The sequence below is a fragment of the Hevea brasiliensis genome, chromosome 4 (assembly GCF_030052815.1).
Source record: "Hevea brasiliensis isolate MT/VB/25A 57/8 chromosome 4, ASM3005281v1, whole genome shotgun sequence".
Classification (NCBI taxonomy): domain Eukaryota; kingdom Viridiplantae; phylum Streptophyta; class Magnoliopsida; order Malpighiales; family Euphorbiaceae; genus Hevea; species Hevea brasiliensis.
Window position 1 is genome coordinate 3,029,838 of NC_079496.1, and position 15,864 is coordinate 3,045,701.

General features: G+C 34.4%; 2 protein-coding genes across 4 annotated transcripts; both read right to left on the reverse strand.

The window, feature by feature from the left end:
• Window positions 1-120: 120 nt before the first annotated feature.
• LOC110664828 (pyruvate, phosphate dikinase, chloroplastic) lies at window positions 121-7,753 on the reverse strand. Of its 3 annotated transcripts, none has more exons than XM_058145025.1 (21): window positions 7,579-7,753; window positions 7,201-7,481; window positions 6,172-6,228; window positions 5,647-5,880; window positions 5,380-5,517; window positions 4,959-5,121; window positions 4,628-4,863; window positions 4,378-4,506; window positions 4,008-4,187; window positions 3,776-3,913; window positions 3,479-3,625; window positions 3,199-3,360; window positions 2,977-3,103; window positions 2,568-2,759; window positions 2,118-2,295; window positions 1,703-1,832; window positions 1,421-1,549; window positions 1,060-1,197; window positions 841-918; window positions 462-553; window positions 121-371 (listed from the first exon to the last, which is right to left on the reverse strand). In XM_058145025.1, the coding sequence occupies exons 2-21, from the start codon at window positions 7,447-7,449 to the stop codon at window positions 329-331; spliced, it is 2,940 nt and encodes a 979-aa protein (XP_058001008.1). In that variant the 5' UTR covers window positions 7,450-7,481; window positions 7,579-7,753; the 3' UTR covers window positions 121-328. The 3 variants fall into 3 exon arrangements, with proteins under 3 accessions (XP_058001008.1, XP_058001007.1, XP_021680376.1); XM_058145024.1 differs by having other exon boundaries at window positions 3,461-3,625; window positions 7,579-7,752; XM_021824684.2 differs by having other exon boundaries at window positions 2,568-2,706; window positions 3,014-3,103; window positions 3,461-3,625; window positions 7,579-7,750.
• Window positions 7,754-9,675: 1,922 nt separating this feature from the next.
• On the reverse strand, window positions 9,676-14,365 carry LOC110664830 (putative E3 ubiquitin-protein ligase RF298). The gene is made up of 4 exons (XM_021824689.2): window positions 14,179-14,365; window positions 13,859-13,902; window positions 11,472-13,623; window positions 9,676-10,353 (listed from the first exon to the last, which is right to left on the reverse strand). Exons 3-4 carry the CDS (start codon window positions 13,614-13,616, stop codon window positions 9,808-9,810), a joined length of 2,691 nt encoding a protein of 896 aa, XP_021680381.2. The 5' UTR covers window positions 13,617-13,623; window positions 13,859-13,902; window positions 14,179-14,365; the 3' UTR covers window positions 9,676-9,807.
• Window positions 14,366-15,864: the final 1,499 nt, after the last annotated feature.

A 15,864-nucleotide genomic window follows, 5' to 3' on the forward strand; every position in this document is an offset into this window, starting at 1 on the left:
TAAAATAGTTCAATTTCTTGGTTATCACCGAAGTTTGCTTATCTCATTATTTACTGAATATATATATATATATATATATATATATATATATATAAGAAAAACTGCTAAGAGCATTCTCTATTATCCAAAGCCCTGATCTTTCTTTTCCCTTCTATAAGGAGTCAAACCCTTATTTACGCCTCTATAATGTTCATTGCAACTTTTGCTTATGCCATTCTTATATTGCTATGGTCGAAGTTATTGTAGGCATTTGCTACTAGGTAAGTTATTTACAACTGCACAAATTGAGAGTAACAAGGTGATGGAGCTGCTCCTCCTGAATTCTTTTTCAGACAACAACTTGTGCTGCTGCTAACCTTGCAATAGGAACCCTGTCAAACAAAATTGAAACCAGGAATTTGATCCAATGATCCTTTCAGTACTACTTGAATATCTTTTAGTCGAACAAGAACACCGCCTACCTGAATGGAGAACATGAAACATAATCTAGTCCAGCCTCTGCAAAGAATGCAACTGATGAAGGCTCCCCACCATGCTCTCCACATATTCCAACCTGTTGTTCACCATCATCCATAAATATGTCATGGAAAATAAACCAAATGAATGCTGTAAGACACAATATAATCATTGTTGATTAGTTGAGGCCTAGTTAAAAAGAAAATATAATGAAATTTCATCAATTTCCGTTCAAGATGTAATCATACATTCTTACTGTATTCTCAAAATTAAAAGATGTAAAATTCAATATTCTATAACTTCCTTGAAGATGGCATGCTTTCATCAGTACCAGCACCATGCCTTTTATACCCTTTATGCAAACTCATACTAAGCATCACTAACCTTTAAGCTAGGCCTAGCTGCACGGCCCTTTTCTGTTGCCATCTTGATTAGTTGGCCTACGCCTTTCTGATCAAGTACCTACAAGCAAACCATCTTAATGATTATTGTCAAGTTAACAGCATTAATTATTCTCCTTTCATTTGGATTAATTTTGTTAATCATGTGAACTAATATGATCTCTTCAATAATAATTACAAACTTGCAAATGATGCAACTAACCTCAAATGGATCACTTTGCAAAATGCCTTTGGATAGGTATATGGGGAGAAACTTGCCAACATCATCTCGACTATACCCAAATGTCATTTGTGTGAGATCATTTGTTCCAAAGGAAAAGAATTCTGCTATCTTTGCAATCTATCATTACCAAATAGAACAAATAAGAGGATATAGTTGACACAAATTATCTTCTTCCCAGTAGCAAGTTATTTCTTAGGAAAACAAGGACGATTAACATTGGAAGTTCATTCCTGACAAAAAGCTAGAAGCATAAGAATATCAGCTTTCATGCATTGACCATGCCTGTTGTTCCAGCCAGTTCAAATTAACAGTAATGGTGGAAGGCTTTGTCTTAGCGTACCTCATCTGCAACCAGAGCAGCTCTAGGAATCTCAATCATAGTCCCCACCTTATAGCTTAATGTGACACCCATCTCAGAGAACACTTTGTTTGCAATACTGCGTATTAAAGTCACTTGATGTCCTAATTCCTGCTAATGGCAAATGCCAGATGTTAAGGAAGTTCACAGAACACAAACTGGAGATGCAATTTTTTTTCACACGAAATTCAGTTCTCTAGTTTCAAGATATATATATATATATATATATCTTGAAGAAGGGAAGAAGAAATAATAGTCTCATGCCTGAGATGTTCCAATAAGGGGAACCATTATCTCAGGAAGAACTGTAACACCCTGGTTGCTCATTAAGACTGCAGCCTGAAAGATTGCTCGTGCTTGCATTTCAGTGAGTTCTGGGTATGATAACCCTAGCCTGTGTACATGTTAAAAAAATTCCACTTGTCAACAATCAAATAACCTGAGTAATTTTTCAGTTTATTACTTGATAAACTTGTATTTTCATGACTACTATCTTTTTTTATGGATGACACAGCCTTTGGTGCTGCATTAGTCAAGACATGGGCCAGAAAATTTGAGGATCAATCTATACTCTGAAGCAGGGATGGATCTAATGTGGACTAGGAGGGGGTACGTTTAGTTTATGAAATATATTTCAGAAAACATTAGATTAAAATGCTCATAGGAAAAGCCACCTAACCTGCAGCCTCGGAAACCAAGCATAGGATTTACTTCCGATAATTTCTCGATTCTTGAGAGAACTTCATCTTCAGTCATGCCAGTCTCAATAGTTAGTTCACGTACAATTTGTTCCAGGTCACCTTCTGGAAGAAATTCATGAAGTGGAGGGTCCAAGAGTCGGATTGTTACTGGAAGGCCTGAATGCCAGAAAATAATCTTAAATATGAATATGTAACCATTGAAGAAAGCCAAAAAAATGAGCAAGTCCTTCACATTTTTTTGGTGGCACCCAAACCTAACCTCTACCCACCCATTTGCAGTTTGCACCTTGAGCTGCATCTCAGAAGGTGAAAATTATAATGAAATGAACAGTTATTATGAACCTGTCATCATCCTATACCAACTTATTGGTCTGAAAAGAAAATGATTATATCTGGTTATAGAAGGAAACTACAATAACAGAAATTACCATCCATTGCACGAAAAATTCCCTCAAAGTCTGATCTTTGATAAGGTAGTAAAATGTCTAGTGCTGCCTTCCTCTGCTCTGGAGTAACTGCCATTATCATCTTTCTCACAGCCTTTATTCTCTCATCAGAAGCAAAGAACTGGAATATCCCACCATAGATCATTGAAAAAACAAATAAATTTAAACCTGAATCTACCAGAAAAAACATGACCTGGTAAGAAAACTACAGAATATTGAAGCTTTGTATTGTTTCAGTCAAGGGAAGATGCACAAGACTCATTTAAAATTCAGCTTAGAACACAATGAACAATTGAATTCCGTGGGATTTTTATCAATCAAACCCTGCAATAAATTGCTATGTAAACAATCTTCCTTTTATATATATGGCCATGATGTTTAGTATTTTTACTTGTTTTGCTCGGCCTGATGATGAGTGAAATAATTACCATATGCTCTGTCCTACAAAGTCCTATTCCTTGTGCACCATTATTTCTTGCTGTTAGCGCATCTTCAGGAGTATCAGCATTCGCCATAACCTATTACAGCATTGTACAGCTAAATCAGAAGAGAGAATTCCTGTTAACAAATGGTAATACAATATAAAATTGTAGATATTGAGGGAATATAACACCTTGATCCGTCTTATTTCATCAGCCCAACACATAAATGTCTCTAAGTCACCGCTTAGAGCTGGAGGAGATAATGGTTGTTTTCCCAATATCACTTCACCTGTAGACCCATTGAGTGAGATCCATTCTCCTTCATTAATCACCATATCCCCAACTACAACAACCTGCATTATCAAGTCGACAAAGTTACAGGTTTATAAAATAGCAGTTTAGTGAAATTAATTTTGTATTTGTATGTGGGTTGAACAAAAAAAAAAAAAAAACCTTCTCAGAATCATTTACACGAATATCAGAGCAGCCAGAAACACAACATTTTCCCCAACCCCGCGCTACAACAGCAGCATGAGATGTCATACCACCTCTAGCTGTCAATATTCCTGTAGCCGCATGCATGCCGCCAACATCCTCTGGGCTTGTTTCCATCCTTACCTTCAATCATGTAAAATCATAATTTTCCTCAGCACTTCATAATAATATATGCATAAATAAGCAACCAAAATGGTTTGCCTTGCACTGTAGGGAATGCATTTGTTCTCAGCTTGAACCATATTAGTAATCTGAAGAGATTGAACAACATACCAAAATGACACTTTTTCCCTGCGCATGCCATGCTTCGGCATCATCAGCACTAAACACAATCTGCCCCACTGCTGCCCCTGGAGAAGCAGGCAAGCCTGTTGCAATTACTTTGTCCTTGTACGCAGATGGATCCTCAAACTAGCCATACAATGTTCTAATCATTAGAGTTGAACTCAAACTTGCTAATATCATCAGAAAAAAAAAAAAAAAGATATCACATATTTATGTGCACCTGAGGATGAAGAAGTTGATCCAGATGCTGCGGCTCCACCATCTTAATTGCAGAGTGACTATCAACAAGCCCTTCATTAACCATTTCCACTGCTATCTTTACTGCACCTTTACCAGTGCGCTTTCCAGATCGGCATTGCAACATCCACAACCTATTTTCTTGAACTGTGAACTCAATATCCTGTATGCACCAGAGATGATTAAAAGGGCTTCATTACATGCAAAATTAAATAAACATACCCCCATAAACATGGGAAGAAAATGTTCAACTTGATTTTCTAAATAGTCTTAAATGTTTATATATTAATTAAGAGAAGATTGAATGATCTCAGGATCATCTTCTGATGGCCAATGAGAATGAGAATTTTTACCATCATATCTTTGTAATGGCGCTCTAGAATTTCACAATTCTCCACAAGTTCCTTGTAAGCTTCAGGCATGCAATTTTTCATGGTACACAAGTCTTCTGGTGTTCTAATTCCAGCAACTACATCCTCTCCCTATCAAGAGCCATACATCAGCTAAACTTATCAGAAAACTATAAAACATTCTCTATGCTAACAGCTAGATCACATGTATAGAACTTGGTAGCATATATTTTGATAAAGAAATATGAATGACCTGAGCATTAATTAGAAACTCCCCATATAGCTTCTTTTCACCAGTGCTTGGATTTCTAGTGAACAGAACACCTGTTCCTGAAGTATTCCCCATATTACCGAATACCATGCATTGAATGTTTACTGCAGTTCCTTTTAAGCCAGTAATTTGATTGATGCTACGATACTTAATGGCCCTAGGGCTGTCCCAAGAATCAAAAACTGCTTCAACGGCTAACTGCAGTTGCTTCTTTGGATCTGCAAATAGTGCAGGTTGATCAGCATGAGATTATATATTTGCTCCATCTGTTGTAAAACAAACATGGGAACATTATTCATGCTGTCCTAAGTACCTGAAGGAAACTCTTCACCAGTAGCTTCAAGGTAGACATTCTTGTATTGCTCCACTAGCTCTTTGAGATCATGGGCTGTTAGATCAGTATCAAGTTTGACTCCCTTTGCATCCCTCATCTTTTCTAACTTCTCCTCAAATGATGAGTGTGGGATTCCCATTACCTTCAATTAAGGAGAAGAATGCTTCTACCCATTCAGAAACAGTAATGAAGGTGACAGAACTACTTCATATCAAGAATACATAATGTATTTCAGTTCAGAATCAAGAAAATATCAATAGATTACGCATAGGATTTTTTTTTTGTCTTATTGTAATTTGGAGTCCCTGAAGTAATTATATGGAAGTGGAGCACATTTTTTGAGAAAAGCTAAAGGTTGAGATACACCTATCTATGAACTCCATCAAGAGGAACCACTTACAACATCTCCAAACATATCTAGAAAACGTCTGTAGGAGTCATAAGCAAAACGCTCTCCACTTTTCGAACTCAAAGCAGCAGCCACTTCATCATTTAATCCAAGATTAAGGACAGTGTCCATCATGCCAGGCATAGAGATCTAGACAAACAGATGAAATCTTAATTTGTATGTGCGATGGTCTAAACACTATATTAAATACGTATGGAGACCACTAGTCAATTATGGTTTCAGGAACCATTGCCCTTGATAATCTTTCCAAACTCTTACCGCTGCACCAGAGCGAACAGAGAGGAGCAGAGGCTTAGAAGGGTCACCAAGGCTAGCTCCCATGTCTTCTTCAACACTCTGCAAACCTTCCAATATCTCCTCCCACAAACCTTCTGGCAATTTTTTCCCTTTCTGCTGATATTCTTGGCATGCTTCTGTTGATATGGTAAGTCCAGGTGGCACTGATAACCCAATGCTTGCCATCTCTGCTAGGTTTGCTCCCTTCCCTCCCAACTATAATGAGCAAACATGCATAACTTCATATAAGCAAAATAATTTGGTGTCTGGATTTGTGTATGTATATATATAAGCAAAAAATAAATCATCGCAATCAAATGAATTAGACAGTACAACAAAATATTTGTTTATTCCAACAATATTTTATTATGTATAGAGATGATGTGTGGACAATGTATTTTCCTTGACACTACATTTGCAATGGCGGAATGAAATAAAGTAAAGCGTATATGTCAACACTTGAAATGCAGTATTACTTAGTTCATGGTAAATACAATGATTACTTACCAAGGACTTCATGCTCTTGTTGCCTTCGCTCCTTCCTTTGCCAAAAGTAAATACTCGCTGAAAATGAGAGAAAAGAGTTTCAGCCTCGAAACTCTAGGAACTATTTCGCAGGCATCAATCTCTACAGATTTATCAGCTGGATAAAAACTATTATCTATCAATTCCATCGTTGCTATAAGTTGAGGCTATCCAGCTACAAAATTGGCAAATTCAAAATTTCAAATAATTGGGCTTAAACATTTAAATTTTAGTACTAGAGCTGGTAGCCTCAATTAGAACGAACATGAATTTCTTTTAAAACTTACAACATCAGCACTAGACCCGTAGTCAAGTTTCAATTTTTAGGCTTTAGAACCGGTTACCAGAAGAACAGGAAATTAATGAAATTGCCTAAGACGTTCTCATTGCTTCCATTTCACTGACTGTACAAAAAACTTTGGACAATAGAACAATGTGTTCATTTCCATTTCCAAGGTTCAACAACAAAACATTGGTTAAATGGACATGCCCAGGCCGGCCTAACCGAATGGCAATGCGAAACATCATTGCCCTGCTCCCATGCATTATACGTATATATGCATTTTTGACCAAGTGATACTCACCATATCAACTATGAGAATAAAACAGTCGTAACTACAGCGGGATAATTTTCCGGTCCCATGGGGGTGATTGTCCGAGTGAGTACATATCACTCAAAATTGTGGGCTCCCGCCGTAGTTGGCACATCAGCCCTGCTGTGCATCCCCCCAACTCAACAAACTCGTATCCCAACAAAATTGAGGGCGGGGGGAAGCTAAAATGGCAAATAATCCCAGAATGTCGTATATGACCTTAATGCCAATCACTAGAACTAATGATAAGTTGGGGGGAAAAAATTAAGTTGAATCCTAACAGTATAGAAGTTATTCTAAATATAAGCTAGAAATTTTAGCTTAAATCAATTATGAAGACAAGATAATACAATAATCGCATTAAACTTGTCCTTACTAATATTTGCATGTTGAAATACTTGTTTAAACTTGGGCGTACCTTTTTGGTCGTCGGTGCTGTCGGGTCCGATACCGGAGTGAGAACTTGTGCTCGGATTCTACCTTGTAAAGGTTGGTCGAAGAATCTGTTGCTCTTGGAATTTGCGAACTCATTAGAAAAGCGCAAAATCGAACGGTTTGCTCGAAAAAGAAGATCACTCTGATCCACATAATTCTTCTTCAATAAGCTCTGATTATTACCAAAATCCCGCGCCGTCCTGATAAATATTCCTCTCATCGCCGACGACATTTCCAGTAATCTTCCGGCGATCCTCTATGCCCCTGCTTTGGGAACCAAAAAAAAAAGTAAAAAAAAATTAGAAAAAAAAGGAAAAAAAAGAAAAAACTGAGTCATCTTGTTCGATCAAAAGCTTCGAACCTGAATATACAGAGAAGGCAAGACGAAATATAGTCTGGCTCAGAAAGAGCAAGCGAGCGAGCTAGCTAGCTAGGCCAGAGTCCAGAGCTGCTTAAAAACCGAAATGGCGGTTGAAGATTTTTGGTATTTTGTATAATAATATTTTGAAAATTTCTGATGAGCGACGTGAGTGGACAATAGATTACGGTTATAGAGCTAACCATATTTTGACTCCCTACCAGAACGTGGGAAGATAAAGTCAAAAGATATATGTGAATTACCTGAAATGCCCCCCCATTTCTAATATCTGACTTCAGGGTGCACCAGTGAATGCATTGCACCACGCTGCGTGGCACTCTCTGAAACGTACGCGTCATCATTTAATGAAAATCGCTGACTAAGTCTAGCAATTCCTCGTGCATAGGATAAATCGCGGGAGTTACTTCGTGGCACGCAAATTAATAATACATAAGACAAAATTCGGTAATAAATAATTTTCTTTTTTTGAAGGACGGTAATAAATATTTTTTATTAAAAAAGGAAAATTTTTAAATATTAATTTTGTAAATTATAATTCAAGCATTAACATTGAAATACTTTTGAAGCTTCTAGCTACCCATTTTGTATAATAAAATATTATTAACTTAATAAGCTTAAAATTTTAACTAAAATGGCTATTTTTACTAAATATATTAAATAAAGGATAAAAGTAAATTTTATATTAAAGCTTATTTTAAAATTTTTATTAAAAATATCTTTTAAAACATATTTTAAAAAAAATAAAATAGTTAAATAATTAATATTTTTATAAAGACAGTCAATGAATTAATATTTTTTTTACGATTACTATTATAGTATTAAATTAATAGATTAATATATATTAAATATAGATTTTTCTTAAGAATAAGTATTTATCAAATTATAATAAAGATAATGCGGTAATTAATTATTTGTATATATTATAAACAAATGTGAAGAATTAAAAGGAAAAAAAATGCCACTGTGGTGGGGCCAGTATACTTGGGATGGAATATCCTTTGAATCCATGAAGTGGTGCCACGTGGCTCAGCCGTAAGCATATAATTGAGATGCCGTCGTGCTCTTTCCCTTCTTGCGGGTCTTATCTCTCTGTTGTCACAGTATCATTCTCATCTCTCTTTAGTATAAATTTTAATTATAATAAATTTATATATAATATTTGTTTTTTATATTTTATATTTATTATCAATTTAAATTTTTTTAATTTTTTATTTTATAAATCAAATATTAAAAATTAAATAATCTTTTTAAATTCAAAATTTTTAAATAAAAAATCTTATTTATTTAATATTTTTTATTATATTAATTAAAATATAAAATTAAATCTTTATTTTATTATAATTTTTAAGATAATATTTAATATTATTATCCCAATTTATAAGCGGAGATGATAGTGTTTAGAAATTAAAGTAGTCTCTTTTCATCTTTTATAAGTTGAAAAAATATTTTAATTATAATTAATAAAATGATATAAATATTTTTATATTTAATAGTTAATTTAATAATTATTTTTACTCAATACTTTTATTTTAAATTAATAATAATATTTAATAATTAATAATTATTAAAATAATTAATATTATTAAATAAGCTTATATCTGCATAAGTTTATATTATTAATAATTTATTTTATCTTTTATATATAAAATAATTATATTAATAAAGATATTTTATTTCTTTATATATTATTTTATAACAAAGATAATAAAATTCTAACTTATTAAAACACATCTGTTATTTTATTTCTTTTATAACAAAGATAATTATATTAATATAATAATAAACTCTTTAATATTACTTTCCCCGCCATGTTAAGGCGTTCGATGTTTTCCTTTAGATATAATCAAATCATTTTAATTTATATTCTTTTATTTCACTCTGATCATTCATTATCTTATCCATTGTAATGCAATTAAATATTTATTTTAATTTCTACCTTGCTAATCTTAGTTATTAAAAATATAAAGTTTGATGACCGAAAAAAAAATCTTAAAGAAGAAAGAAAAACTAATGAAAGTGTATCATTATCATTTTGAATCACAGGTGCGTTGATCATAAAGATAAATAACAAGAAGAAGGTAAGAAGAGCACCCATGCATAGAGCTTGCTTAATAGTGTATTGTTTCATAACAGATGCAACACATATGTATTATTCAACTCAAAATGAGTTCCACGATCATTATTTAGAGAGCACTCAACTCCATACGTAAATTAAGAGCGAGCATAACATACAGGAACACGCCTCTGGATGGGGGTTCTACATGAAGGGCAATCCTTCATTCCTTGTTTCTCATGGAGCTCATTACATGTTGTGCAAACCACTTGATGGGCACATGGGAGGAAAACCACTGACATCTCTTCTGAAAGGCACATCACACATTCTCTCTCCCGTTTCACACTTCCTATGACAGAGTATTCATGAAAATCTGCTGCTTCCATTACTGAGTAATAAGGAGTTGCGAACTCCTTTTGTGCAGTGCTATTCTTAGCATCTGTGAGTCTGCTAGCATAGCTTTCACTGATACCCCTTCGAAGGGCTGCAATTTTTGATGCGTCCGTCTTCAATCTCAATTGGTAGATCTCTTTTTCAAGCCCCTGAATATCATCCTTGTATTTCTGCAAATTAGTTTCAGCTTTCAATTTCATCACATCCTCTTTAGATTTAGCTGAAGTCTCAATTTGTTCTCTTTCTTTTCTTATTGAACTAGCCTGCAAAACTAGTTCTTCCTTCAACTTCTCTTCTTGTTGCCATCTAGCCTGTATTTTTTTTTTTTTTAAGGTTATTCACTGCAAATGAAACCAATGATAAAAGCTGCAACTACTAACTACTGGCATGCAATTATTGAAGGATTATATTGGGCACTAGGAACTGTGTATCAATGAAATCAAAGTGCCATATGCTTTGAAAATTTTTCTTATTGCATTTCAGAACAACATAATTAGACATTCATCCTCTTGATATTTACCACCACAACTATCACACCATTTGAGGAACAAATCAAAGTTTTGCTTCTGGGTTGAGGCAATCTGGCCAAAATAGAAAACAACACCTAAAACAGTTATGATAAAGGAAACAAAAAAGAAGGAAGAAGAAGAAAAAGAAAAGAAATGGTGCAAAACGATCAGAATAAGGTATACACACACGCACAGATATACATATATATAAACCAATTTGAAGGTAAAGACTGAAGGACAAGGTGAATCTGACCAGCCTTTTTAATTTTATTTTAACAAAGCCCCCAGAAAAATTTGAAGTAACAAATAAAGTGTGCAATACAACTCAAGAAAATCTCTGATGAAAAAATTTTTTATTAAGAAAAAAGCAACGTTTCCTGCCAAAGAAAAACATATAAATATCTTATCAAAGATGATCCAACAAAATCTACACACTGGCAATGAGATGTGTAACTGTCTTTTAGCAGCAGATGCACATATACTATGTCATAAGCATGCACAATTACCTCCACATGTGTGCTTACCATATATTGTATGCATGCGCCCAGTAACAGCATGCGCCCAATACGGGGCACATGGGAAATGATAATGAAGTTTAATTTGATCTCAAAAAACTCCTACATCAGGAGTCAAGGTCAACCTAAGTGGATGATATCTGTCATTATATCCAAATTTTTGTGTTTTAAAGCAGTGCCATGACCTGTATTAACCAGCTAAAATATGCAACACAGAAACAATGCACGGCTAGTTCAATAGTAATCGTAAACCTCATAATACCCACCGTATATAATGATTGGCCTAATTCACTTATGTTTATACCATGCTTAGGAATCAAGTGACAGGTTCAAAAACATCCTGCATGTAACCTCTGAAGAAATATGGAGCATAAGGAAATTGGAATTGAATGTTCAGAAGCATACCTCATGTTGTTTCTGTAGTTTTTTAGCCTGTTCTAGATCCTGTAGTTGCTGTGCAACCTTGCGTTTTTCAGCTGCAAGTTCTTCTTGTAGAAGGGTTTTCTGCTTCTCCCATGACTGAAACTTCATCAGAGTCATCTTCTCCCTCTTTGATACTTCTTGACAGCTTGCAGCTGACTCTGCTGCACGCAATTTTGCAGCCTCCATCTCTTGCCTCAGTGCAGCATTCTCTACCTCAAGCCTCCGAACAGCAGAATTAGCTCTCTCCACCTGCCCACTAGCCTTGCCCAAAGCATTTTCCATCTCCGTGAGCTTCTTCATGGTGTTCTCTTCCAGAGTTTGTTTCTCTTTCTTGAGTCGTTCAACTTCTTCCCTCTCCAGCCTGAGTGACTTAAGTTCAGCCTTATCCTTGCTCAATCTTCGAGCAGCCTGCATAACTTTCTGGTTTGCCCACTCTGTCCATTCTTGGAGCTGATTTTGCAATTCTCGAACTGCAGGAACCAGCTTCATAATCATCTCATCCTTCTTGTCCCTTGGAACCCACTGTGCTAGCGACTTATCATATTGTATACCAGCAAAACTGCAATTAGGTTCCTCGGTGTTACAGTCAATAGAGGCTGAAGTGGAGTGAATTTTTGCAGGCAATGAAAGTGAGAGCTCTGTATCAGTAGCGGCCAATACAGGAGAAGCGTTGAGTGCAGGCAATGTGGATGGGATGTTGACTGAGGCTAGTGTAGATGGGACATTGGTCTTGGGCAAAGAACAAGTTGTACTTGAACTTTCTAAATTAGAAGATGCTGGGGGAGAGGATCCAGGATTGATTGAAAGACTCTGGCTTCCATTATCTTGAGGCATGTCAATTCCCATTACCTTACTCAATCTTAGAGAAGCATTATTTATTTTTAGAGCAGAATCTGAAACAGATTTTAGTTTCTTATCCAAAATCAAACTACTCAACTTTCCAGTTCTTGATCCTTTAGGCCCATATGTTCGGAAGCCCTTCTCCAAATGAAGTGACTTCTGTCGAAGTATGTATTCTCTCTTGGTGCTATTGGAATGAACCTTTCTATTGACAATAAACTTTTCTTCCAACACAGAAGGTTGAGAAGTTGCTGCAATGTTGAAAGATTTATCAGCAGGATCACATTTAGAATTCAATCCATCTTTATCTGAGGCTAATCCACTAAGAACACTGGGGTTCTTTGGGTTGGTTACGTTGGGAACTCCTGTCTTGTTGTTGGGTGCCTCAAATTGAGAACTATGAGAACAAGGAACAGAAGGTTCCAATTTACAAGGATTTGGAAGAATTAACTCAGAACATTTGGCTTCTGCTTTCATCTGGGGTTGGGAAGAAATAGAGGAAGTCCCATTTGAAGCCCCATCAGCAGCAAAACTACTCAAGGGATCACCATCCATTGCACAAGCATGAGAGACATTCATGTCAGAAATCAACAAGCACCACATTGCATCACCAGTGCTGAAGAAAGGCCTAACTTCTCGAAGTACACAAACCATTTCTGCCAATATATACTTTTCCAGCTGCTGTAAATCCTCAAAACAGTATTCCCTCGATGGATCAATCACCCGACCATTTCTAAGAAATGCTAAAGTATTATCCACAATATTTGACACAGTGTCTTTACACCCATAACAAAGACCAGACCTCAAAACAGCCTTTGTAGCAACATCTTCAGTATAACCACAAGCAACAATCTTTTTAATGGCACTCTTGAAGATTGCATCCAAATTGCTTAACACAAGTTCTTCTAGCTGGGATTCTGTAAGGTCACTCCAATCAGCTTCATGGGATTCTTCTGATTCCAATTCCTCTCTAGACTGGCTTGTTCCAACTTCTGATGATCCTATGCCACTTGACAATCCAAGGTCTAGTATCAACCCATCAGAATTGTCTTGGTTAATGCCACACAGGTCACACCCATGAATTGGAGTAGCTTCAAATTTCTCAGCAGAGAATTCATAACCAGAGCATTCATTCTGAGGTGAAGTCATAACCTTGCTGGGGTCACCCAAAGGTGGATCAGCCCGGAATTTTCTCTTATTTCTGCTTCCTTTTTCTTGGACTGGATGCAATGGTGACACCTGACTGCTACAGCAACTACTACTGGATTTAGCAACCATTGATGCCATTTTTAAGCTGCAAAAGATTAATAACTTTTCAATTCAATTGTCAAACTCATTGATCATCGATATGTCAATCCTCAATGTAACACTAATTTAATGCATCAAAATGAAATAAATGAACATAAACTTTAAAAATTCAACATCAAGCCCAGTTATTAGATCATCTTCTCATAACGAATATAATTCAAATCATCAAAACACACAGAAATCTATATCTACATTAAATGAAGACAAGAAAAGGATTTTACCTTTTTTTCTCCGTATCAAACTTAACGTATCAAAAATCAAATTTCTGCATCAAAAAACGCAAATCAATAAAAAAAAAAAAAACAAGTGCCCGGATACAAAAAAACTAATAATAAATGCATTACAAACATACCCAGTTCAAAAAAACGACATTTGTACGTCTCCTATATCAATTTCTAAAATAGGAATCATCTCATAGATCAAAACAGGTCAAAAAACAAAATCCCAGAAATGAGAGAATACACCAATTATAATATCGAAGATCCACAAAACAAATACGACAATTTCAGATTTGTTATCGTAATCGACGATCGAAACGTACCGGATTTCTCAGCTTATTGTTCGAGCAAAATCAAAGGTATGCCAGAGCAATATCGGAACATTGAAATAAAAAAAAAAAAAAAAAAAAGAAAAATATGTAAATATATAACTTTTTTTTTAATTTCCTTTTTTTTATTTGCCCTTTTCCAATAGAAGCTGGAGAGTAGTGAACGCACTCAGTTAACCTCAGTATAAATAAAAATGGCACAGATGAGATTTCTTTATAATTTGTTGTTTTCATGGCATGTTAACCAAACTAAGTAACCATGGTTAGATATATTTTCTATTCCAAGCTAACCATGGTCGTCTCCTTTTTTTTTTATTGTTTTTCCTTTTTTAAAAAATAATTATATAAATTAGATTTTCACATAGGCTTTGCCAATAGTTAATTTGAAATTGAGACTAAATTAAAATTAATTTGATTTAAATTAAAATTAAAAGTTAATTTATTAAAATTAAAATTAAATTGAATTAAAATTTATCAATTTAAATTTAAGTCAAGTTTTTTTAAAAAATAAATAATAAAATTTATTAAAAAAATGAATAATTTTAAAAGATATAAATGAGGAGGCTCAAATTTTAGATTTTTTTTTGTTCTCTACACTTTTAAAATGTAGAAAAATCAATTAAGATATCTCTGATTGACAATATAAATATACTTAATGCATATAATATGTAAAATTAAAATAATATAACAACATAGTCAAACCATTGTTGCATATTTGAAAAATTGCAAGAAAAACAAAAGGTGATGAGTGATTTTTCTTTCTTTATCTTTTTTATAGTCAAAACTTAAAAGCTTTGGTGTGGATTAAGTGGTTGTGCCAAGAATAAACATACAAGCCACATCGCTATAAGTGATAAATATAACATCCTTCCACATTGGATTCTGCCTTAACTGTTAGTGTTCACAAAACTCCAAAATCAACAATCCTATTCAATTTTCACCATTAACTTCTGTCTTTAATTTTCAATTTGTATGTATCAATTGTATATTTGTATTATAAATACATGAGACCATTACTATATTAATGTACCATGTTTAAAAAATATATATCTATAAAAATAAAATAATTTTAAATTTTATTTCTATTTATTTTTATCCTCTTTATGAAATAAATTTAATTATTCAATTTTCAATATCAATATAAATATTATATTTATATTTTTCATAATAAACTAATGTGATTATAAAAGAAGTTTTTTTTTTAATTATTTCGAATTCTCAGCTTCCGTCTTGATAGGCAATGCTCTGACCAATTGAACCATGTATGAGTTACTGGGAATGCTAGTTTGATGTAGCCCATTTGATATTTGTATATCCAAGAATCAATAAATTCAACTCTACATTGTTCACAAAATTTTTGGTCTCGTAGTGATATGATGTGGAATGTTGAGAATGAATAAAGGAAACAGGGCGTTGTAGGGTCGCGTGTGAAGAAGAGCGTGGGATGAATTAGCAATTACAAGGTGTCATTGGAGCTGTTATGAAGTTGTTACGCAAGCGTGTATCTAGGAAGAATTAGTTGTTTGTTAAGCCTCTTGTACAAGGGTGGTTATTGTACTATAATAGCTGCAATTCTTCTATTGTAAATCATCTTGATTCTGATGTGAATGAATACAATCCCTCTCTGATTCTTCTTCTATGGCTTCTTCCCTTTCTTTCTAAATTTCTCTCTTGCATTCT

What these genes read in the sequence shown, in the direction of transcription:
- LOC110664828 (XM_058145024.1), bottom strand. Translation starts at nt 7,449, where the DNA reads ATGTCGTCGGCGATGAGAGGAATATTTATCAGGACGGCGCGGGATTTT. An exon ending in CAGCACCGACGACCAAAAAG is followed by an intron (nt 6,229 to 7,200) that starts GTACGCCCAAGT and finishes TCTCATTTTCAG; the next exon opens with CGAGTATTTACTTTTGGCAA. An exon ending in GCCATTACAAAGATATGATG is followed by an intron (nt 4,188 to 4,377) that starts GTAAAAATTCTC and finishes TGGTGCATACAG; the next exon opens with GATATTGAGTTCACAGTTCA.
- LOC110664830 (XM_021824689.2), bottom strand. Translation starts at nt 13,616, where the DNA reads ATGGCATCAATGGTTGCTAAATCCAGTAGTAGTTGCTGTAGCAGTCAG. An exon ending in AACTACAGAAACAACATGAG is followed by an intron (nt 10,354 to 11,471) that starts GTATGCTTCTGA and finishes AAAAAAATACAG; the next exon opens with GCTAGATGGCAACAAGAAGA.